This window comes from Danio rerio, chromosome 9 (assembly GCF_049306965.1).
Source record: "Danio rerio strain Tuebingen ecotype United States chromosome 9, GRCz12tu, whole genome shotgun sequence".
Lineage (NCBI taxonomy): Eukaryota > Metazoa > Chordata > Actinopteri > Cypriniformes > Danionidae > Danio > Danio rerio.
This window is the reverse complement of record NC_133184.1, coordinates 3095001-3116728: the sequence shown is the minus strand read 5'-3', so window position 1 is coordinate 3116728 and position 21728 is coordinate 3095001. Positions and strand designations below refer to the sequence as shown.

The following is a 21728-nucleotide window of genomic DNA, read 5'->3' as shown; positions in this document are numbered from 1 at the left end:
ATTAGTTATTCCTTAGCCACATATTTTAAATGACGTATCAAAATAAGCAGACCCTAGTTTTATACATACTATATTTTCAACATAACTTTAAAAACACAACAGATATGTTCAAACATTAGTTATATATGAAGTTTTTCTAAAAGTTTTAGCGAAATGTATTGGTGATTGGATGTGTGTTGGATCGATTGGGAAGCTTTACATAAACAAAGGAAAAATTAAGAGGCATTTAAAATTATTTAAGATCTACAAGACAATATTTAACTTTAACCTAATTTAACCTAGTTAAGCCTTTAAATGTCACTTTAATCTGTATAGAAGTGTCTTGAAATATCTAGTAAAATATTATTTGCTGTCATCATGGCAAGGATAAAATAAATCAGTTATTAGAAAGGAATTTTTAAAACTATTATGATTAGAAATGTGGTAAAAAATCTTCTTTCTGTTAAACAGAAATTAGGGGAAATATAGGGTCCTTCAAATTCAGGAGGGCTAATGATTCTGATTTCAAATGTAAATGGTTTACAGGTTCATACTCTCTCTTTCAGCTCATCCACTTCAGCTTCTGCGATGGTGTGCTTTATCTGGAGCTGAAATTAAAGCACAATATAGACAGAGTTACAAAACTAATAGAAATATGTTAACAGACAGTGAAATGTAGCTAAAATTAAAGCACAATATGCACAGAATTACAAAAATATATGGAAATATGTTTAAATTAAGTACAAAGTAGCTGAAATTAAAGCACAATATAGACCATATTTTATTGTAAATATACACACATACAAAAAACAAAAACAAAACGGAAAAAAAGGTTGTGTGTGATAACAGTGGAATGACACAAGGAGAAAGTCCTGAACTACTGAAATGTGTTTAATACTTTATATAAGAGGCTTTTTTTGGTGCTGCAGCTTAAAGACGCCTCTCATATGGGGAATGAAGTCACATGCATTGCTCAGGTGTGAGTTGTACACAGACTCCAACAGAGTGTCAAACTCTTGATGCTTCTGCTGGTCTCGTCTATCAAATCTGAGCTTTATTTAGTATTCTCTATTGGATTCGGATCAAGTGATTGGCTGAGCCATTCTACGGCTTGATTTTCTTTCTCTGAAAGCATCTGAGAGTCTCCTTGGCTGTGTTTTGGATCATTGTCTTGCTGAAATGTCCACCCTGGTTTCATCTTCATCCTCCTGCTAATGTAGATGTTGGACAGAAGCAGCTGATACACCGAGGAAGGGCTGAGGAATACTGAAGAACTACTGAGAGATTTCAGCTGCTGTCTGGACTTTCCATGACTTCCCTTTCTTCATGTGTACTTTTCCCTTCATCATTTCATTTTATTATGAATAACTTAATTTGTAAACTAATTAGATTTGTTTTCCTTGCATATGTGGATTTCTTTGGTTGTCATCAACATCTGATGAAAACTTCAAGTCAGCAGCACCTTTGGAAAGATGTTTTCTGACAGAAATAGTGACGTGTTCAACACTTATGTCCCCCACTGTATATAATAACGATATATTAGCCCTAATCGTTATTGAACTGAAAAAACCCAGATGATCTGTTACCTCTTTAAACCTGAACGTTAGCTGCGTGGTGTCCATGTTGGAGGGCAGGAACATGTCCTCACTTTCGGGCAGATCGTACACTTCCACATTCCTACCGCAGAAGCTGGAACCCAGGATGCCATCCTCGCCCCCTTCCTCCTCGTCCTCGTAGTGCTCGTCCTTTGAAGACACAATCACACAACCGAATACAATCAGTGCATAAATAGAGCAAAGTTGAGAAATAAGTTATGAATTAACATTAATAACCGAAAGCATGATTCATTTTCCTCTTGTTGTACTGGTAATACATTAACCATTCAGTATTCAGGAGCGTACCTGCTCAGCAAGGTAGCACAAACGTAGTGTTCCGAGCGCAGCTCTAGACAAGCCTATTTGTGTTCTGAATAGACTCACAAATCTGTTTCCTCATACAACATGGTGGACTTTTGCATAGTTTTGCATACATGTGAACACTGAACACAAAGCAGCTCTGGGGAAATTAATGTATGGTTGAAAATGTCTGAAGATGCTTCTGCAACTGTAGTATTTCCCAAGTTATGTGTAACAGAGCAAAAAAATTTTCACAGTAGTTCCAATAATATTTTGTGTTCTTGAGAAAGTCTTATTTGTTTTATTTCGGCTATAATAAAGGCAGTTTACATTTTTTTAAATGCCATTTTAAGGTAAAAAATATTAGCCGCTTTAAGCTATTTTTTTTTTAGATAGTCTACAGAACAAACAATCGATATACAATAACTTACCTAATTACCCTAACCTGTCTAATTAACATATTTACTCTAGTTAAGTCTTTAAATTGCCCTTTAAGCTGTATAGAAAAATATCTAGTCAAATATTGTTTACTGTCATCATGGCAAAGATAAAATAAATCAGTTATTAGAAATGAGTTATTAAAACGATTATGTTTAGAAATGTGTTGAAAAACATCTCTCCGTTAAATAAAAATTGGGGGAAAAATAAAAAAGGGTGCTAATAATTCAGGGGGGCTTATAATTCTGACTTCAACTTCAATTCTGACTTCAACTGTTCTAACAAAAGTGAACCGTTAAAGAGAAAATAATTGCAAAAAAAAGGTGTTATATTCGTAAAGTAATGAAAATTGCCTCAGAGCGCTGACACAACATGTCTCTCTACTACATGACGAAACCGGAAGCCGCCATTCTACAGTTAACCAGTTTTTTTAGTCCTGTTTGGTTACTTAAATACTTTAGTCTGACAGAATTACATGACAAACATAATCTAGTAGATTATTACTTGTATTTAGTACTGCATATGGACTACTTTTGGATTACTTGTAGATTACTTTTGACGCAACTCATTTATGTGTACCACACTGATATCCAAAAATAAGAAAAAAGGAAATATAGTCAATTTGTTATCACTATTATAAACTGTATTAAATCCTAACTATGGCTCGATTTCCAAAACTACTGTTAATGATGTAAAAATCAAATACTTAATTCAATCTTAACGTGTAAAATGCACAAATTCACAGAAATGTATTTGCACATGGCCAATTTATAGATTGAATATAGCCAAAGTGTAATTGAAAGAGAAACAGTACCAGTTTTAAGCATTATAAAAATGTAAAAATTAGAAATAATCAACAAATTATGTCTCCATTTTGGGAATAATATTTAATCATGTAAATTATCCAAAAACAACTGCAATCATCACCTTTTTATATTACAAAATAACTACAATATTTTATTGTTGAACTATGATAATGCCCTCAAATCACATTTAATCAATTACCACACAGCATTAGATACCATATCAACATCTAATAACCATAACTATTTATGATATCAGAAATAATATGACTTAAAGTAAGCTAATTAAGTGCACATTCTTAATTAAGTCTTCAATCCTTAATTAATAATGCACATGAACATACAAAAGTGAGCTTATATTAACCTACAATCTAGCTCTAAATGCTTCACAAGTTTAAAAAAGAGTGCTTACACGATATACAAAGTTTGCAGTGATATTGACAGGACTACAGACAGTAAGGTGTATGATGTGTGTGTGTGTGTGTGGGTGTGTCTGACCTCTTCAGTGGACTGCTCATACGTGTCGTCTCCTTGTTGCTGCTGTCGCTCCTGCTCGAGGGTCTCGCTTATCAGCCGAGCCACTTCACTCTGAGTCCCCGGCTTCTCTCGGCCAATCAGAAACCTGCACACGGTTGATTGACAGGTGGATGATGACACGCATAACTTATACTGATCAGGTGGAGAGGAAACAACGGAGCCTGTGTGTATGTGTGCGTGTGCGCATTGTTTATTTGCATGTGGTGAACTCAACGCCTTCGGTCCACAGCCTACAGCAAAGTATGAGTACTAAATATGTAGCGTGAATTAAAACTAAATTATATTATGCTTTAATTTTTTATATATATATATATATACACACATACATACATACTTACACATATATATATATATATATATATATATATATATATATATATATATATATATATATATATATATATATATATATATATTAATAAACATAATCATAAATATGAAATATGAACAACACAGGATGAAAGAGCTTTTTTAACATATACATACTAGCTACTAACTACACATCTGTATGTATATGCATGTGTATAAATATATGTACTATATATAAATATACATACATATATATATACATACATACACATATACATATACATTATATATATATATATATATATATATATATATATACATATATATAAATATACATACACACACACACACACTTATATATATAGTATGTATATAGTATTGTATACTAGTATTGTATACTAGTATGTATATGTTAAAAATAGCTCTTGCATCCTGTGTTGTTCATATTTATGATTATGTTTATTAATGTTGCACCGTGGTCATGCAAGACATGAAATTTCGTTCCAATGACAATAAAGCTCAACTGCACTTGAGTTGACCAACCTGACAGATCCCTTGGTGTTCTTGAGGACGGTCGCAGCAAAGAGTTGCGTCACACCAACCAGACTGATGCCGTCCACCTCCACAATCTGATCATTCACCTGGATCCTGCAGCACAACACAGAGATGAAAAAAATATTTCATATATAGCCACCATTGGAGTATATTTACAGACAAAATACCTATGTAATATCTTATAGAATAATTTAGATTCGAAACAAACCAAGTCAGTCTATTCTCACAGTTTAACATCTTGTGAGGGAAACACAGTTGTGTGATCAGTAGTAAATCTCATCCATAAGGAAATGTTTCGAACACTTGGCTGAAGTTACGAAAACTAAACATGTTATTAAAAGGACCAGAGTTGGACTAACCAGAAGAGCACAGAGGCAGGGCAAGCATTGCAAGCTTCTGTTTACAGTAGCATGCTGGCATGACATTGGTTTTATTAATCATTGCTTAAAACACGATTAAAAACTGCACAAATCAAATATGTAAATTCAAAACACTATTTAAAAATACACAAATTCAATTCGTAAACACAAAACACTATTCCTAAATACACACGTCCAATTGGTAAACACAATACACGTTTCGTAAATATACAAGTCCAATTGGTAAACACAATACACGTTTCGTAAATACACAAGTCCAATTCGTAAACTCAAAACACAATTCAAAAATACACAAATCCAATTTGTAAACACAGAACACTATTCGTAAATACACAAATCATATTCGTAAACTCGAAACACGATTCATAAATACACAAATCCAATTCGTAAACTCGAAACACGATTCATAAATACACAATGTCAATTCGTAAACTCGAAACACGATTCATAAATACCTAATTTCAATTCGTAAACTCGAAACACGATTCATAAATACACAAATCCAATTCGTAAACTCGAAACACAATTCATAAATACACAATTTCAATTCGTAAACTCGAAACACGATTCATAAATACACAAATTCAATTAGTAAACTCGAAACACGATTCATAAATACACAATTTCAATTCGTAAACTCGAAACACGATTCATAAATACACAAATCCAATTCGTAAACTCGAAACACGATTCATAAATACACAAATCCAATTCGTAAACTCGAAACACGATTCATAAATGCACAAATCCAATTCATAAACTCAAAACACGATTCATAAATACACAAATCCAATTCGTAAACTCGAAACATGATTCATAAATACACAAATCCAATTCTTAAACTCGAAACATGATTCATAAATACACAAATTCAATTCGTAAACTCGAAAAACGATTCATAAATACACAATTTCAATTCGTAAACTCGAAACACGATTCATAAATACACAATTTCAATTCGTAAACTCGAAACACGATTCATAAATACACAAATCCAATTCGTAAACTCGAAACACGATTCATAAATACACAAATCCAATTCGTAAACTCGAAACACGATTCATAAATGCACAAATCCAATTCATAAACTCAAAACACGATTCATAAATACACAAATCCAATTCGTAAACTCGAAACACGATACATAAATACACAAATCCAATTCTTAAACTCAAAACACGATTCATAAATACACAAATCCAATTCGTGTAAACTCGAAACACGATTCATAAATACACAAATCCAATTCGTAAACTCTAAACACGATTCATAAATACAAAAATCCAATTCGTAAACTCGAAACACGATTCATAAATACACAATTTCAATTCATAAACTCGAAACACGATTCATAAATACACAAACACCAATTCATAAACTCAAAACACGATTCATAAATACACAAATCCAACTTGTAAACACAAATCACAATTCAAAAATACACAAATCCAATTCGCAAACTCTAAACACGATTACACAAATTTAATTCATTTGTGAATTCACAAATTGTGTTTTGTATTTCTGAATCGTGTTTTGAATAAAAAAAATGGATTTTGTAAATGTGAATTGTGGTGTTGCATGTATGAATTTCATTTTTTAGTGTATTATTTTTGAGACTGATCTAACTCCATATCTTCATGTCCCTCACACTGTTGTAAATGGGCAGCTAAACGTGGCCTGTGATATGTGTATTACATGCTAAACACATGTCCATGACACTGTGAATAAGTAATCACACACAGACTTCCAGCACTTCTCACACCTAATCTGAACCCACCACCCAAAACTACATCATAACCTGTTTATGACTGACACCTCGGAGGCCTGAACCCCAGCTGGGTTGCTTTTCCAAACAGCAGAGAGTATTTCAAACAGATTCGGCTTCGGAAAAAGGAAAGCAAGGCCTTCAGCAGCTGGCAGAGAGTGCTGAGATTCACAGGGCAGAGGAAGTGGGTGTTGTCCGTTGTGCGACACTGAAATGCAGTGTGTTTGGACAGGCGATGTTCAACAGCACATTAGAGAGATCAAACATTTGGCCCTCAGGAAGAAGACATGAAAACATGTCCCCCTACACTGCAGCTGCTGCATGACCCCAAACACTAACCAGCAGATAGATATAAAAATATATCTATATATATCTATCTATATGTATGTATATATGTATGTATGTATATATATACACACACACACATACATACATACATGCATACATATATATATATATATATATATATATATATATATATATATGTATATATTTGCATGTATGTATGTATGTTTGTGTGTGTGTACATATATATACATATATGTGTGTGTATATATATATATTTATATATATATATATATATATATATATATATATATATATATATATATATATATATATATATATATATATATATGTATATATATATTAGGGATGTAACGGTATTGTAAATACCGTCATACCGCAATATTAATTTTTTTCGATATTACCGAAGTCGCATGACTCGGTAAAACTATAGGTCTTCTGAGAAAATTTGCTTAGGCGAATGAAGCGAACGGGAGGTAGCGAAAACTACAATACCCATCAGCCCATGCTTGACCATCATCCCTTGCGGTCTGTTGTCGCTACAGATCCAGTAATGCGGAAATGGAGTGTGCTGCTAGAAGCGGGGATGAAAAGAGCTCTCGAGCGCCGAAAACGGAGCGTTTCGAAATGTGTGGATAATGTCTCAGTGTGGATAATGGAAAACGGAGACATCTGAAAACGGAGGCGGGGCTGCAGACGTTCGCCTCTCTGATTGGGGCTTTTCCTGAATATTAAGTAGCCCACACACAGTTCAGTCCTGCATCCTCTCCTTGTAAGTTCAGACTTCGCAAGTTTGATCAAGGCTGCAGTCTCTTCTTCTCAGTTTGATATGGAAAAGCAGACTATACCGAGGACACGGGTAAATCTTCAAAGGGAACAGTGTACTTTATAACTTCATTCACATCACCCTGGCTACGTTGTTTCACTTTATCAACAATAAAATGTAAACATGATTTAAGGAACTGCCTATTTTCATTTTAATATTAGCAACTTAGACAGCAGACATGTTGAGGCGTCGTGCTGCATATATGAGCGTCATCTTCACTGTGTGGATATTTATAACAAAACGGAGCCGATAACAACTGTCTCCTTTCAATTTCAGTGAAAATACGAAACACAGCCTCTCTTTTGCTGAGTATTAGTTTTAATAATCGATAATGGCCATTTTAAAAGTATAACATACAATAAGTTTATACATTATAGGAAATAAAGGCAAGCGATCAGTCAATTTACAGAATGTACGTGGTTACATTAATCATTAACTAATCTTTGCGCTCACGTTACCAGAGAACAAGTAATAGATTCCAATGACCAAAGTCAGGGAATATGTCGTTAGATAAAGACAACAAGATAAATGAAATATCCCGTTTAATAAATATAGTGAGATTAGATCCAGCGGGAGATGCTTGATGAGAAGTCCGACTAGCAGAGCTCTCATCTGTGTAGATGGGCTGAGTGTGATTAAATGTTGAATGTGATGAGTTTTCAACAATACTAAATTGAAACTTTATTGTTTTTACATGGTTTAATAATTTTTTGTTATTAAAATTGAAGTTCCTGTTTCAAAGCTTACAGATAGATGGCTAATTTGTATGTCATTGACACTTTTGGCACTTTTCTGGAGTATTTTCATAAGTTTTGTTTTTTCTTGTAAATGATTCAATAAATACCGTACCGTGACATTCATACCGAGGTATTACCGTACCGTGAAATTCTGATACCGTTACATCCCTAATATATATATATATATATATATATATATATATATATATATATATATATACATACATATACATACATACATATATATACATATACATACATACATACATAAATACATACATTCATACATACATACATATATATATATATATATATATATATATATACACACACACACATATATATATACATATATATACATATATATATATATATATATATATATACATATATATATATATATATATACATATATATATATATATATATATATATATATATATATATATATATATATATATATATTTATATATATATACACACATATATATATATATATATATATATATATATATATACATATATATAAATATATATATATATATATATATATATATATATATATATATATATATATATATATATTTATATATATATATACACACATATATATATATATATATATATATATATACATATATATAAATATATATATATATATATATATAAATATATATATATATATATATATATATATATATATATATATATATATATATATATATATATATATATATATATATATATATATATATATATATGTTCTTGAATCTGATTGGCTGATAGCAGTGTGATATTATACCAGTAACAGGACTCGACCAGCCTCTTCACCTTTAACCCTTGTGGATTACTCTGCCGACATACAGCAACAAGCAGAGGACACACTATAGTGTCCATCACACAGCCAAAGTCCCAGTTCGTGCAGGTCCAATGTGCGGAGTGGAGTGCCGATCGTGGGTAGGTGAAGAGGGGAACACTGCAAGCCCAATTCCAAGTCATGCTCTCCTTTCTGGGATCATGGCTTATTTTCCCCTCTCCTGATGAGCTTGATCGACGTGCTGATTGAGGTGAGGGAATTGTTTCGATGGCAATGCTATAAGGCAGATCTGCCACGATATATAATATGCACTCTGCAAGTCTGTGTACTTCATTTTACAAAAAAAAAAAAGATGGGGAAACCCCAGGTGTGTCCATCATAGGCAATCCCAAGAGGGTCCCATGTGGGCAACCGCAGATCTGTCCCACATAGTCAAGTGAAAATAAAATAAAACAACAAAACTTTTTGGAATGAAAAATAAATTTGCTAGTAGCAGCTCAATCACAGAGTTCTTTTGTCAAGTATACAAGGAAGTGTTTCTCAACCATGTCCCTCTAGCACCACCAACACTGCATGTTTTGGATGTCTCCTTAGTCTGAAACATTAATGAATCATTACAGGTGTTTGGTCAATGGTCAAACATATTCCTGGAGCGCCACCAACACTGGGCAATACCACATGGGTCCCACAAGGAAAAGCACAGGTGGGCCTCACTTAGGCCAGCCCAGGTAGGCCTCACATGGGACAGCCATCTTAACAATTCATATTACTAAAAAAACTTGATGATCTTTACTTTTAATATAATGTTTTTTGTAATAAAAGAAAAAAATTATAATTTTAATTCAATAATTCCCACCCCACCAAAAAATGTTTACCTGTGCACTTTAGGATTGGTTTAGTTGCGTCGGCGCAATAGCCTAGTGGTTAGCGTGCTGATAAATGGTGCAATAGCACGTCAGGGCGTCGCAAGTTCGAATCCCGGCTTGACGACATTTCCCTACCCCCTCTCCCTCTCTCTCTCTCTCTCTCTCTCTCCCACTTCGCTTCCTGTCTCAATACTGTCCTATCTAATAATAAAGGCAAAAAGGCCAAAAATAAATCTTAAAAAAAAAAAAAAAGGATTGGTTTTGTTGCAACACCAACAAAAAAAAGCACAAGCGGAGTGGAGCACATCAAGGTCAAAGTTCCAAAGAGGTCAATATTCGGCTCATTTACATGTATCCATGCACGAACCACATATGGTCATTGTAAAAGTCCACTCAAATAACACCTGAACTGGACATTTCTATGTAGTATTCATGTTCCTGCTGCTTGCAATAGGGCTACTGTGCTGTCATGGTATCGCTGGTTAATTGATGCCTCTCAACTGGTTATTGTCAACTCTGTTACTGTCAAACGTGTTAGTGTGTTTAATACCATCAGCTCTGTTATTCTGCTACTGTCGACTGCTCAACTAGCAACCAATATTTGTTGTATTGATCTCTTGTTGTGTGAAAGTCTGCTGTAATAATCCTCTTAAGATCTCACCTGCCATCTCTCTCTGCAGCTCCGTCCTCTGTGATGGTCTTGACGAAGATGCCTAGTTTCTCCAGACCCTGGTCTGCACCAACACCCATCCCAATGATGCTGATCCCCAGCCCTTTATCACCTACACACAGAGAAATAAATATATGTTACAATTACATTTCACAGTTTTGCTAAAAACTGCTTCGCTAAAGCTCAAACAATGAACTTTGGTAAGACTAACGTCCTGGGTTTGATTCCGAGGTAAAGCAAGAGTACCACTTAAAATAAATGCATACATGCATAATAAATGTACACATAAATCTTTTTTTTTTAAGTATGCATAGCTTCTTCCTAGTTCAAGCAAAACATTCACTAAAAATAAATGTTTATTAACTGTTTATAGTCGTTTATTTATTTATAAAATAACATCAACTTTACAAAAAGTCTGTGTGTGATCATTTGGGTGGTGATAAGTTCATCAACTTGTCCTTAGTTCTTTCACTTGAAAAGGTACAAGACAATCAAAACAGAGATCAATACTCTACCAATCTTCATTGTTTTCTAGGGTACAAAATCAAATTTCAGTTGAAATCTTCAAGATCTTTAAATCTGCAAGTTTTCCATCTGGGGGAAAAAGTTCCATAGGCAGATTTTGCTTGAATTCATGCTGGTCATGCCGCTGCAATTTTGCCTGACCAACAGAAAGCTGGTTTGAACTTTGTGTCTTCCAACACTGCGGTACAGATATTAGACATTATATTTATAATACATTTTTAAGTTATTACTTAATATGTTTTTTAATCAATTGATCGATCAATCAATTGATCAATCAGTCAGTCAGTCCGTCAGTCAGTCAGTCAGTCAGTCAGTCAGTCAGTCAGTTAACCAAACAATCAATCTGCCATTCAGTCAGTCAATCAGTCAACCAACCAAGCAACCAACCAATCAGTCAACCAAACACACCAACCAATTAATCAAATCAATTAACCAATTGGTCATTCAGTCAATCAATCAGTCAACCAATCAATCAATCAATCAATCAGTCAGTCAACCAATTAGTCAACCAATCAGTCAACCAACCAATTGGTCATTCACTCAGTCATTCAGTTAATCAATCAGTCAACTTACCAACCAATCAATCAATCAATCAACCAACCAATTGGTTGTTTAGTCAGTCAGTTATTCAGTCAATCAATCAACCAACCAACTAACCAACCAATCAATCAACTAATCATTCAGTCTATCAATCAGTAAACCAACCAAATAATTAATCATTTAATCAGTCATTCAGTCAATCAATCAATCAACCAACCAACCAACCAATTGGTCATTCAGTATGTCAGTCAATCATTCAATTAATCAGTAAACCTATCAACCAATCATTCAGTTAATCAATCAGTCAGTCAACCTACTAATTAGTAAATCAGTTTTGCCAATCGATCAGTCAACCAACCAGTCAATCAAATCAAATCAAATCAAATCAAATCAAATCAAATCAATCAATCCATCAATCAATCAATCAATCAATCAATCAATCAATCAATCAATCAATCAATCAATCAACCAATCAACCAACCAGTTGGTCATTGTCAGTCATTCAGTCAATCAAACAGTCAACCAACTAATCAATCAATCAATCAATCAATCAATCAATCAATCAATCAATCAATCAATCAATCAATCAATCAATCAATCAATCAATCAATCAATCATTAAGTCAATCAATCAATCAGTCAACCAACCAAATTAATCAATCAATCAATCAATCAATCAAATCAAAATCAAATCAAACAATCAGTCAATCAGGAAAAACTTTAACAACCATATTTTAATATGAAGATTTAATGCTTATGCTTGTAATGTATAATGTAATCATAGGTTGTATGCTAAATTAATCCGGACTGTTTTGACAGTGTTTTTGTTCCTTTTCTGTTCTTTGAACATCTCAGGACTGTTGCTGTCTATGGAGGATGAGGGAGCTCTCTGATTTCATCTAAAATCTGAAAGTTCTGAAGACGAGCAAAGGTTTATGGGGTTTGAGTGGACATGAGGGAGAGTAATCAATAACAGAATTTTCATTTTTGGGTAAACTAAAGCCTGGCTAAAGTAAAACCCCAGGATTTTATTTAACAGGGGTTTAAGTTGTTCAGTATGGTTCAAGACTTCACCTTTCTCGATCTCCACAGGAAACACATCCATCTTCTCCACCCGTTTCTCCAGCTCGTACTCTGCAGACGCCGCCACCGGATCCACATCGTCATTCCTGCGGTCGTAGTCTTCATTAGAGAAGGTCCTGTACACCTGAGAGACCACAAACACAACACACGACTCTGGTTAAGATCAATGACAGATAATAATAATAACTATTCATAACAAGAACTATTCATTTACTTTGACAATCTTTAAAAGTGCTCATTATGTGCTTTATTAAGATAAGATTACTGCAAAAACATGAAGAACACTCAAACCCAAACATCAAAGCTGTAATCAGTTTCTCTACAGTCCTGCCAATACAGGGCTTCCTTTCGGCAACAATAACATCACCGTGAAAGAAGCACTTGTCTAGTGGACCCAGGATGATTGAAAATACTTGCCTTGCTAAACCTGAAATACACTGCTCTGGGTTTATTTCGTTGCTTGTTTCAGATGACCACTAGAGAGTGCTGTATACATCTTTGGAAATCTGAAATACGTTACCTACGATACATTTCATTGTACATCCACTTATCGTACAGATCAGCTATAGCGAACCACTGACCTAAACTCTTCCCTGAACCCAACCAATAGTGTTTTCAAAAGCAAACGTAAGTGAAAAGAGCACTGCGATCATGTAGATTTTGCTAGGTTTTACTTTGCTTCATTTATTTTATAGGCCCCTATACACATACAAATGTTTCTGGATTACCTGTACATTCCCGAAAATTCTGCTCTGTTTGAACGGAGAAGGAAAACTGCCAATATGAGCACATTCAGTGGGTATGGAGAGTATTCAGACCCCCTTCAATTTTTCACTTTTTGTTATATTGCAGCCATTTGCGAAAATCCTTTCACTCCGTGAGTGTTCTTGAATGGCCCAGCCAGAGCCCTGACTTAAACCCAATTGAGCATCTTTGGAGAGACCTAAAAACAGCTGTCCACCAATGTTAACCATTCAACCTGACAGAAGGGGAGAGGATCTGTAAGGAGGAATGACAGAGGATCCCCAAATCCACGTGTAAAAAACTTGTTGCGTCTTTCCCAAAAAGTCTACTGAGCAAAGGGCCTGAATACTTAAAGGGTCACGAAACACCAAAGCACATGTTTTGAGCTGTTGACAGTCGTATATGTGTCCCACACTGCTAAAAACACTATTAGGACACCTATATTTCACTAAAAAGTGTAAATAAGTTGTTTTTGCGTTATTTCAAGCAAATTCGTACTTCCGGATTGAAACGAATTTTTGAAGCTGCGTCACGGTCATGACATAATAGCGTGTATTCCAGCGTGCAGACTGGACGTCTGTACCAGAGTGTGTCTTATTACGTCTTACAGTGTGCTGCATTAATGCATGAGTAAGGCTTGGTTTAAACCAATCAGCGCGCTCTATTGTGCAACTTCATTAATATTCATTACTGTCACAGTGTTTAGACGACAGAGACGCCACGTTGTATTGGCAAAACAAGCGTGAAGTGTTGCTTTTATAGTTTGCTGCAGTTCAGTTTCGTTTTCATTTTCTCTCTGTGAGAGCGCAGCTGGAGTCACGTGTGGATTAACAGTGTACGCGACGCTCGACAACAATAACTTACGTGTCTAAGGAGGATTATTGTTTACCTGAGAGCTGTTCTCATCTGCAAACGCTGAGATCCGGATTCGCTTGTAGTCTCCTCTTAATAAAGATGCGGCTCTAGTTGCTGGTGATTGTCCTGTCTCTACAGATTTGGTAAGTGAGCGTCCAGTGCTCTTTGTTTATTCAGTTCGTATTTTATTCGTATCGAACAAACTATTGCACAGAGTGTAAACAAGTAAGCACTACAACCAAACTATAACCTCGTGTTGGATTTTGTGACCGGAATAACACACGGCTTTCTGACGCTACCTGCCGTGTGCATCTAAGTTTCCGGGAAATGCTGAGTTTTTTTTCTTTCATTCGCCGTGCGGTATCAAACATTGCATGAAAAATACACGCTTAGAGCAGTTCCTCGAATCAAATATCACGTTTGTCGCGAGGGACATGAATGAATTCCCTGAATGAAAGAGCCAAACTGCAGTTAAAGTCCACCATTTAATCATTTGGCAGATAATTCGACTACAGATGTCCATGTAAACACTGTTACTTTCTCCCCTGTGTGTGTGTGTGTGTGTGTGTGTGTGTGTGTGTGTGTGTGTGTGTGTATTTTGACTCTGAAATTCAGCGCGCTCAAACAGACACTCCCACACCAAGCTTCTTTTCTTCCTCCGACACTCCCCCCTAAACAGAACTGGACACGCCCACTTTTCTGACTTTTTCCAAAGTAGAGGTGTGAAAACACCCTGCTGAAACGAGGGGGTTTCAGGTCCCTTTAAGATCATGAAATATTTCAGTTTTTCTTTTTTAATAAATCTGCAAAAATGTCATCAATTCTGTGCTTTCTGTCAATATTGGGTGCTGTGTGTAAATAAAAAAAATAAAAAAAAAATTATGATTTTAAAAATCGCTGCAATTTAAAGAGCATTTAAGGAGGTGTGAATACTTTTCGTACCCACTAAACCAACACCGTTGGTCTTTTATTTCAAAGCTTCAGCCCAGACTCAAATATACATGTTTTAGACTCAGATAATAAATAAAATGAAACTAATCAATGATTTCTTGTGCGGCCCGGTACCAATTGATTAGGTTCGTGGCCCTGGAGTTGGGGACCACTGATCTAGGCAATGCACAGTACTTCTTATTTTGTCTTCCACAAAAAAAGCCAATAACACAGATATGAAATGACAAAACAGTGAGTAAATCATCACAATGTCTTTTTTTGTGGCTGAACAACCCCTTCCAACAGAATTTGAGATCTTATCTGGATTGATGAAAAAGCGGATTAGGCCCGAGCACTGTGAGAGAGGAACAATAAAACATTGGGTTTGAGTAAAATGATCTCACTGGGCTCGGCTAATTATATTTTATCAGTCTGAGAGTAGACATTTGAGGGCAAACTCATTATAAAATCAATCCAACTGTAGACAGACTGAAACTAACCCAAATTAACTATCATTTCGTTGAGATACTCGCAGACTGCGTTGAACGTTAGAAAGCATAAAGAACAAAGTCTCTCTCACACATAGTAGACATACGCAGACAGCCATACACACACACACACACACACATATATAATATACCAAACACACAGCATGCATACACAGGCATATATACCCCCAGTGTACCAGTGTTGACTTTCATTGAAAAATATCTGCAGATATCTCTACATGAATTTCGACTAGTCACAATTGTAATTAGAGATATCTCTAACTGAGTTTTTACAAGTCATAATACATTTAGAGATATCTTTAATTCGTCATATGTAGAGATATCTACAAATATATTTGAAGATATCTCTAATTAATTCACTACTAATCGAATTACAGTTGTAGATATCTTGAATTGGAATTCATTCTGACTAGTCGAATTATAATTATGACTAGTCAAAATATAATTAGAGATATCTCTACATATATTTATGGATAGTCAGAACAAAGGTTTAAATGCTAAAACGGCTTGCCATACTGTTGTGTGTGTATATATATATATATTAAAACTGCATACACATGACTGGAATAAAATAGGATTGTTTCTGTCATGGCGGTGCAGGAAACACTGTCTCACACATACGCATTCCTCCAGACTCCTCTCAGGATTTAATCTAAACAACAGTCAATGTCGGCACATTATATAGAAAAGCTCAGCATGGATCCTCACAGAAGCGAATGAACAGAAAGCAGATCACCCACTGACTCTCTCTCTCTCTGTCTGCTGGATTAAAGAAGCTTGCTACAACGGAGAACAAAAATCTAAATCAATACTTGTGGCGATAGAAACACATGAAAATAGGAATTATTTTCATTTTTGCCATGTGTGACAGTGAAAATGCAACGTCAAGTCAACGTCCTATATACCTATATTAGCCTAGGTTTACTTAAAGGAGAGCTATTATGCAAAAATCACTTTTATAAGGGGTTTCAACACAGTTGTGTGGCAGCAGTGTGGGAATATAACCAGCTGTGAATGGTAAAAGTGTATTTATTGTATTAATGTGACGTCACAGATACTACATCCATATTCTTCAGTCTGTGCTTGCACCTCAAACTCCTACCTTGTTACTTATTAACTGTTATGAGCGTAGAATCAAGTGTAGAACAAGACCATGCAGAATATGTGCTTCATAAGTGCTAATAAACAGCCAATATTTTACTAACAGGCAGATAATAAGCTAATAGTTAACAGTTAGAATTGGCACTTACACTAAAGTGTCAGGTTGATATATATATATTTAATCTCATCCCATTCTCAAGTGAATGCCTTGATTTATAATCATTTATGGGTAACACTTTACAATAAGGTTCATTAGTTAATGCATTTACTGACATGAACTAATCATGGACAACACATGTACAGCATTTATTAATCATAATTGAACATTTACCAATGCATTATTAATATCCAAGTCCATGCTTGTTAACATTAGTAAATGCACCATGAGTTAACATGAACTAACAATGAACAACTGTATTTTCATTAACTAACGCTAACTAGCATGAACAAATACAGTAGTAGATGTATTGTTTATTATTATATATATATTATATATATATATATATATATATATATATATATATATATATATATATATATATATATATATATATTGTTTATTATGTTAGTAAATGCATTAATTAACATTAACTAATGAACCTCATTGTAAAGTGTGACCCATTTATGCAAGTTTTTCCAGGAAAATCCCAATTAAAGATGACTTTTTTTGCTGTATAACCTACACCCACTTCAGAATGAATCCGCAAACACACTGAAAAGCCATTTAGAGAAACGTCAGAGCGAGAGTGAAATCCTGCAGTGATTGTGTGTTAATTAAGTGCTGGATAAACGAGTGTGTTTGCGTGTGTGGCGAGCGGCTGACCTCGAACCGCTCTGTGGTTACACTCGGCCTCTTTTTCTCCTTTCTCTTTCTTTCGCTCTCTCCTCCGTCGCTGCTGTCGCCAAGGACGACGGCGGCAATTCAAACAATGTTCCTTTTCTTCGGTGAAACTCGATCGCTGAGAGTCGGAAAGAGAATCTGTGCTGCGCCGTTCACACCTGCTTCAGTTTCACACAGCTTCCTGCCACACTTCCTCACTTATACTCATGTCCTACTTTTTTTTTGTTGTTTATACACAACAATATTGTTTATATGGACGACACCATGGCTCAATAGTTGACACTGTTGCCTCACAGCAAGAAGATCACTGGTTCGAGTCCCGGCTGGGCCAGTTGGCATTTCTTCCTGCTTCCAGAGTTTGCATGTTCTCCCTGTGTTGGCGTGGGTTTCCTCTGGGTGCTTCGGTTTCCCCGATAGTCCAAACACATGCGCTATAGGGAAATTAAATAAGCTAAATTGGCCGTAGTGTATGAGTGTGAATGTGAGAGTGTATGGATGTTTTCCAGTACTGGGTTGCAGCTGGAAGGGCATCCGCTGCATATAACATATGCTGGAATAGGTTCATTTAGCGGTGGCAACCTCTGATAAATCAGAGACTGAGCCGAAGGAAAATGAATGAATGAATGAATGAATGAATGAATGAATGAATATAGTTAATACACTGTAAAAAAAAAAGGTGGGTTCCACAGGATCTATTTGTGTTGGGGCAACATTAGGGAATTAAGTTAACTTAATTGTTTTATATTTGATTCACTTAAAAATGCAAAAACGAATGAGTTAATCTTTCCCATACACATTAGTGGTTATATCTAAACTATAGACTGCTCTCCCAGTACTTCTGTGTCATTTGACTGTTTTTAACTTCATAACCAACTCAAAAGACTAAAGACTGAATCTCTTATGATTAATAGAGTCACGCAAATCACCATCATTTATCATGTATGTTGCGTGGGTGTTGAGATCCTGATCTTTAAATGATTAATCATGCAGCTTACACTGAATGCATTAATGCAGGCTGAACAAGTAGTGACAGAAACATCTTTAAAGGGCCATGAAACCCCCTCGTTTCAGCAGGGTGTTTTCACACCTCTACTTTGGAAAAAGTCAGAAAAGTGGGCGTGTCCAGCTCTGTTTAGGGGGGAGTGTCGGAGGAACTAAAGTGGGATGGTGTGGGAGTGTCTATTTGGGCATGCGCGAGTTTCAGAGTCAAAATACACAGGAGAAAGTGATGGTGTTTAACCTACATGGACATCTGTAGTCGAATTATTTGCCAAATTATTAAATGGTGGACATTAACTGCAGTTTGGCTCTTTCATTCAGGGAATTCATTCATGTTCCTCGCGACAAACGAGATATTTGATTCGAGGATCTGCTCTAAGCGTGTATTTTTCATGCAATGTTTGATACCGCACGGCGAATGAGAGAAAAAAAAACTCTGCATTTCCCAGAAATTTAGATGCACACGGCAGGTAGCGTCAGAAAGCCGCGTGTGTTATTCCGGTCTCAAAATGCGGTGAAAATCCTACACGAGGTTAAAGTTTGGTTGTGGTGCTAACGTGTTTACACTCAGTGCGATAGTTAACTTAGTTCGATACGAACAAACTGAATAAACAAAGAGCACTGGTCGCTCACTTACCAAATCTGTAGAGACAGGACAATCACCAGCAACTAGAGCCGCGTCTTTATTAAGAGAACACTACAAGTGAATCCGGATCTCAGCGTTTGCAGATGAGAACAGCTCTCAGGTAAACAATAATCCTCCTTAGACACGTAAGTTATTGTTGTCGAGCGTCGCGTACACTGTTAATCCACACGTGATCCAGCTGAGCTCTCACAGAGAGAAAATGAAAACAAAACTTAACTTCAGCAAACTATAAAAGCAACACTTCACGCTTGTTTTGCCAACACAACATGGCGTCTCTGTCATGTAAATACGGTGACCCTAATGAATATTAATGAAGTTGCACAATAGAGCATTAATGCATCACACTGTAAGACGTAATAAGACACACTCTGGCACAGATGTCCAGTCTGCACGCTGGAATACACGCTATTATGTCATGACCGTGACGCAGCTTCAAAAATTCGTTTCAAACCGGAAGTACGAATTTGCTTAAAATAACGCAAAAACAACCAATTTACACTTTTTAGTGAAATATAGGTGTCCTAATAGTGTTTTTAGCAGTGTGGGACACATATACCACTGTCAACAGCTCAAAACATGTGTTTTGGTGTTTCGTGACCCTTTAATAACCTAAGAAACCCACCACATCCTGAATAACACACCACAACTTCTTCCGTCATCATTATATTATACAGGAAAGCCTAAATGCTTTCATAAATGTGATTTGAATGAGAGGCGATATCTCTGCGATCTTTACAAATTTAGGATTAAACTACATGTAAAAAAACATTAGAATTGAGAAAAATATTAACTGAACAGAAAAATATTAGTTGTTTATTAGTATCAGTTAATAATAGGGGGTGGGGGGGTGTACTTGTACTCAACAATATTGGTTATACTAGAGCTGCACAATTTATCGTTTCAGCATCGATATTGCAGTGTGATCGTTCGCAATAGTCAAGTGTTTTTTAAAGCCTGTGACTGTGTGAGGGTTTTAAAAGAATTTAAGACTAAAAATTTTTATTATTTTTAACTTTGACATATTAATAACGATCCGTTTTATTGAATCCTTCATAAAAACGAAGACTACGCATCTACAATGGCCACATGATAGTTTCAACTCTGAGATGACAAAAAAACACCAAACTGATGACATCCAACTCTGATAATTTCATTCGGCGCCCTCTATTCGTTTAACCTTCATGTTCAAATAATGAATCAAGAAATCGCTATATTCATTCCCCTTCATTAATCACGCCATCAAGAACTCTGCATTGTGGGAAACAATACTCAGCTAAAATGCCCTCAATACTTTACCATTGCTTAAAACTAAACCCAAGATTAACACGAGTGTTTCCCGAATGCATTAAAAGCATGTTCAGACTACAGAGAGAGAGAGAGAGAGAGAGAGAGAGAGAATTCCTCAGGTGATGTCTAATGTGAGCCACAGAAACATGAGCATTCCCGTGTCGACACCACACCTGTGTGTTTGTTCACTTTTGTGTAGCTTTGAGAAGAGGCTGTTCAACTTCCTGAAGTGTAGAGAGAGAGAGAAAGAGAGAGAGAGAGAGAGAGAGAGATAGAGAGAGAGAGATAGAGAGGTGGAGCTCGGCAGGTGCACTTCATAAACACACTCTAACGCAGAACCGGTGTTGCCAGGGTTGCATTTGCATCTGAACTCTTCAATTATGTATAAATAAACATATATATTTACACATTCATTCATTCATTTTCTTTTCGGCTTAGTCCCTTTATTAATCTGGGGTCGCCACAGCGGAATGAACCGCCAACTTATCCAGCACATGTTTTACACAGCGGATGCCCTTCCAGCCACAACCCAACAGGGGGAAACACAAAATGTGTTTGGACTGTGGGGGAAACCGGAGCACCCGGAGGAAACCCACGCCAACACAGGGATAGCATGCAAACTCCACACAGAAATTCCAACTGAGCCAGCCGAGGCTCGAACCAGCGAGCTACTAGCTGTGACACGATCATGCCACAGTGACGCCTATATATATTTATATACCATACAAACCATAAGAAATGATTTATGCAAATTTGTCATATATTTTTAGGACTGTATAATTTATT

At 35.6% G+C, this 21728-nt stretch overlaps 1 protein-coding gene across 7 annotated transcripts in view; it reads right to left on the bottom strand.

Annotated features, from left to right (window-relative positions):
* Window positions 1-21728, bottom strand: part of ppp1r9ala (protein phosphatase 1 regulatory subunit 9A-like A) — a 72569-nt gene that overhangs the window by 26588 nt on the left and 24253 nt on the right. For all 7 annotated transcript variants that reach the window (XR_012385109.1, XM_695639.11, XM_009304433.5 and 4 more), the window contains exons 3-8: window positions 13022-13154; window positions 10875-10995; window positions 4505-4609; window positions 3614-3737; window positions 1566-1724; window positions 534-587 (exon numbers count right to left, since the gene is read on the bottom strand). Coding sequence is in view for 6 of the 7 variants with exons in the window: in XM_695639.11 (XP_700731.6) it covers window positions 534-587; window positions 1566-1724; window positions 3614-3737; window positions 4505-4609; window positions 10875-10995; window positions 13022-13154 (696 nt within the window). In the remaining variant the exon portion in view is untranslated. The remainder of the gene's footprint in view (window positions 1-533; window positions 588-1565; window positions 1725-3613; window positions 3738-4504; window positions 4610-10874; window positions 10996-13021; window positions 13155-21728) is intronic.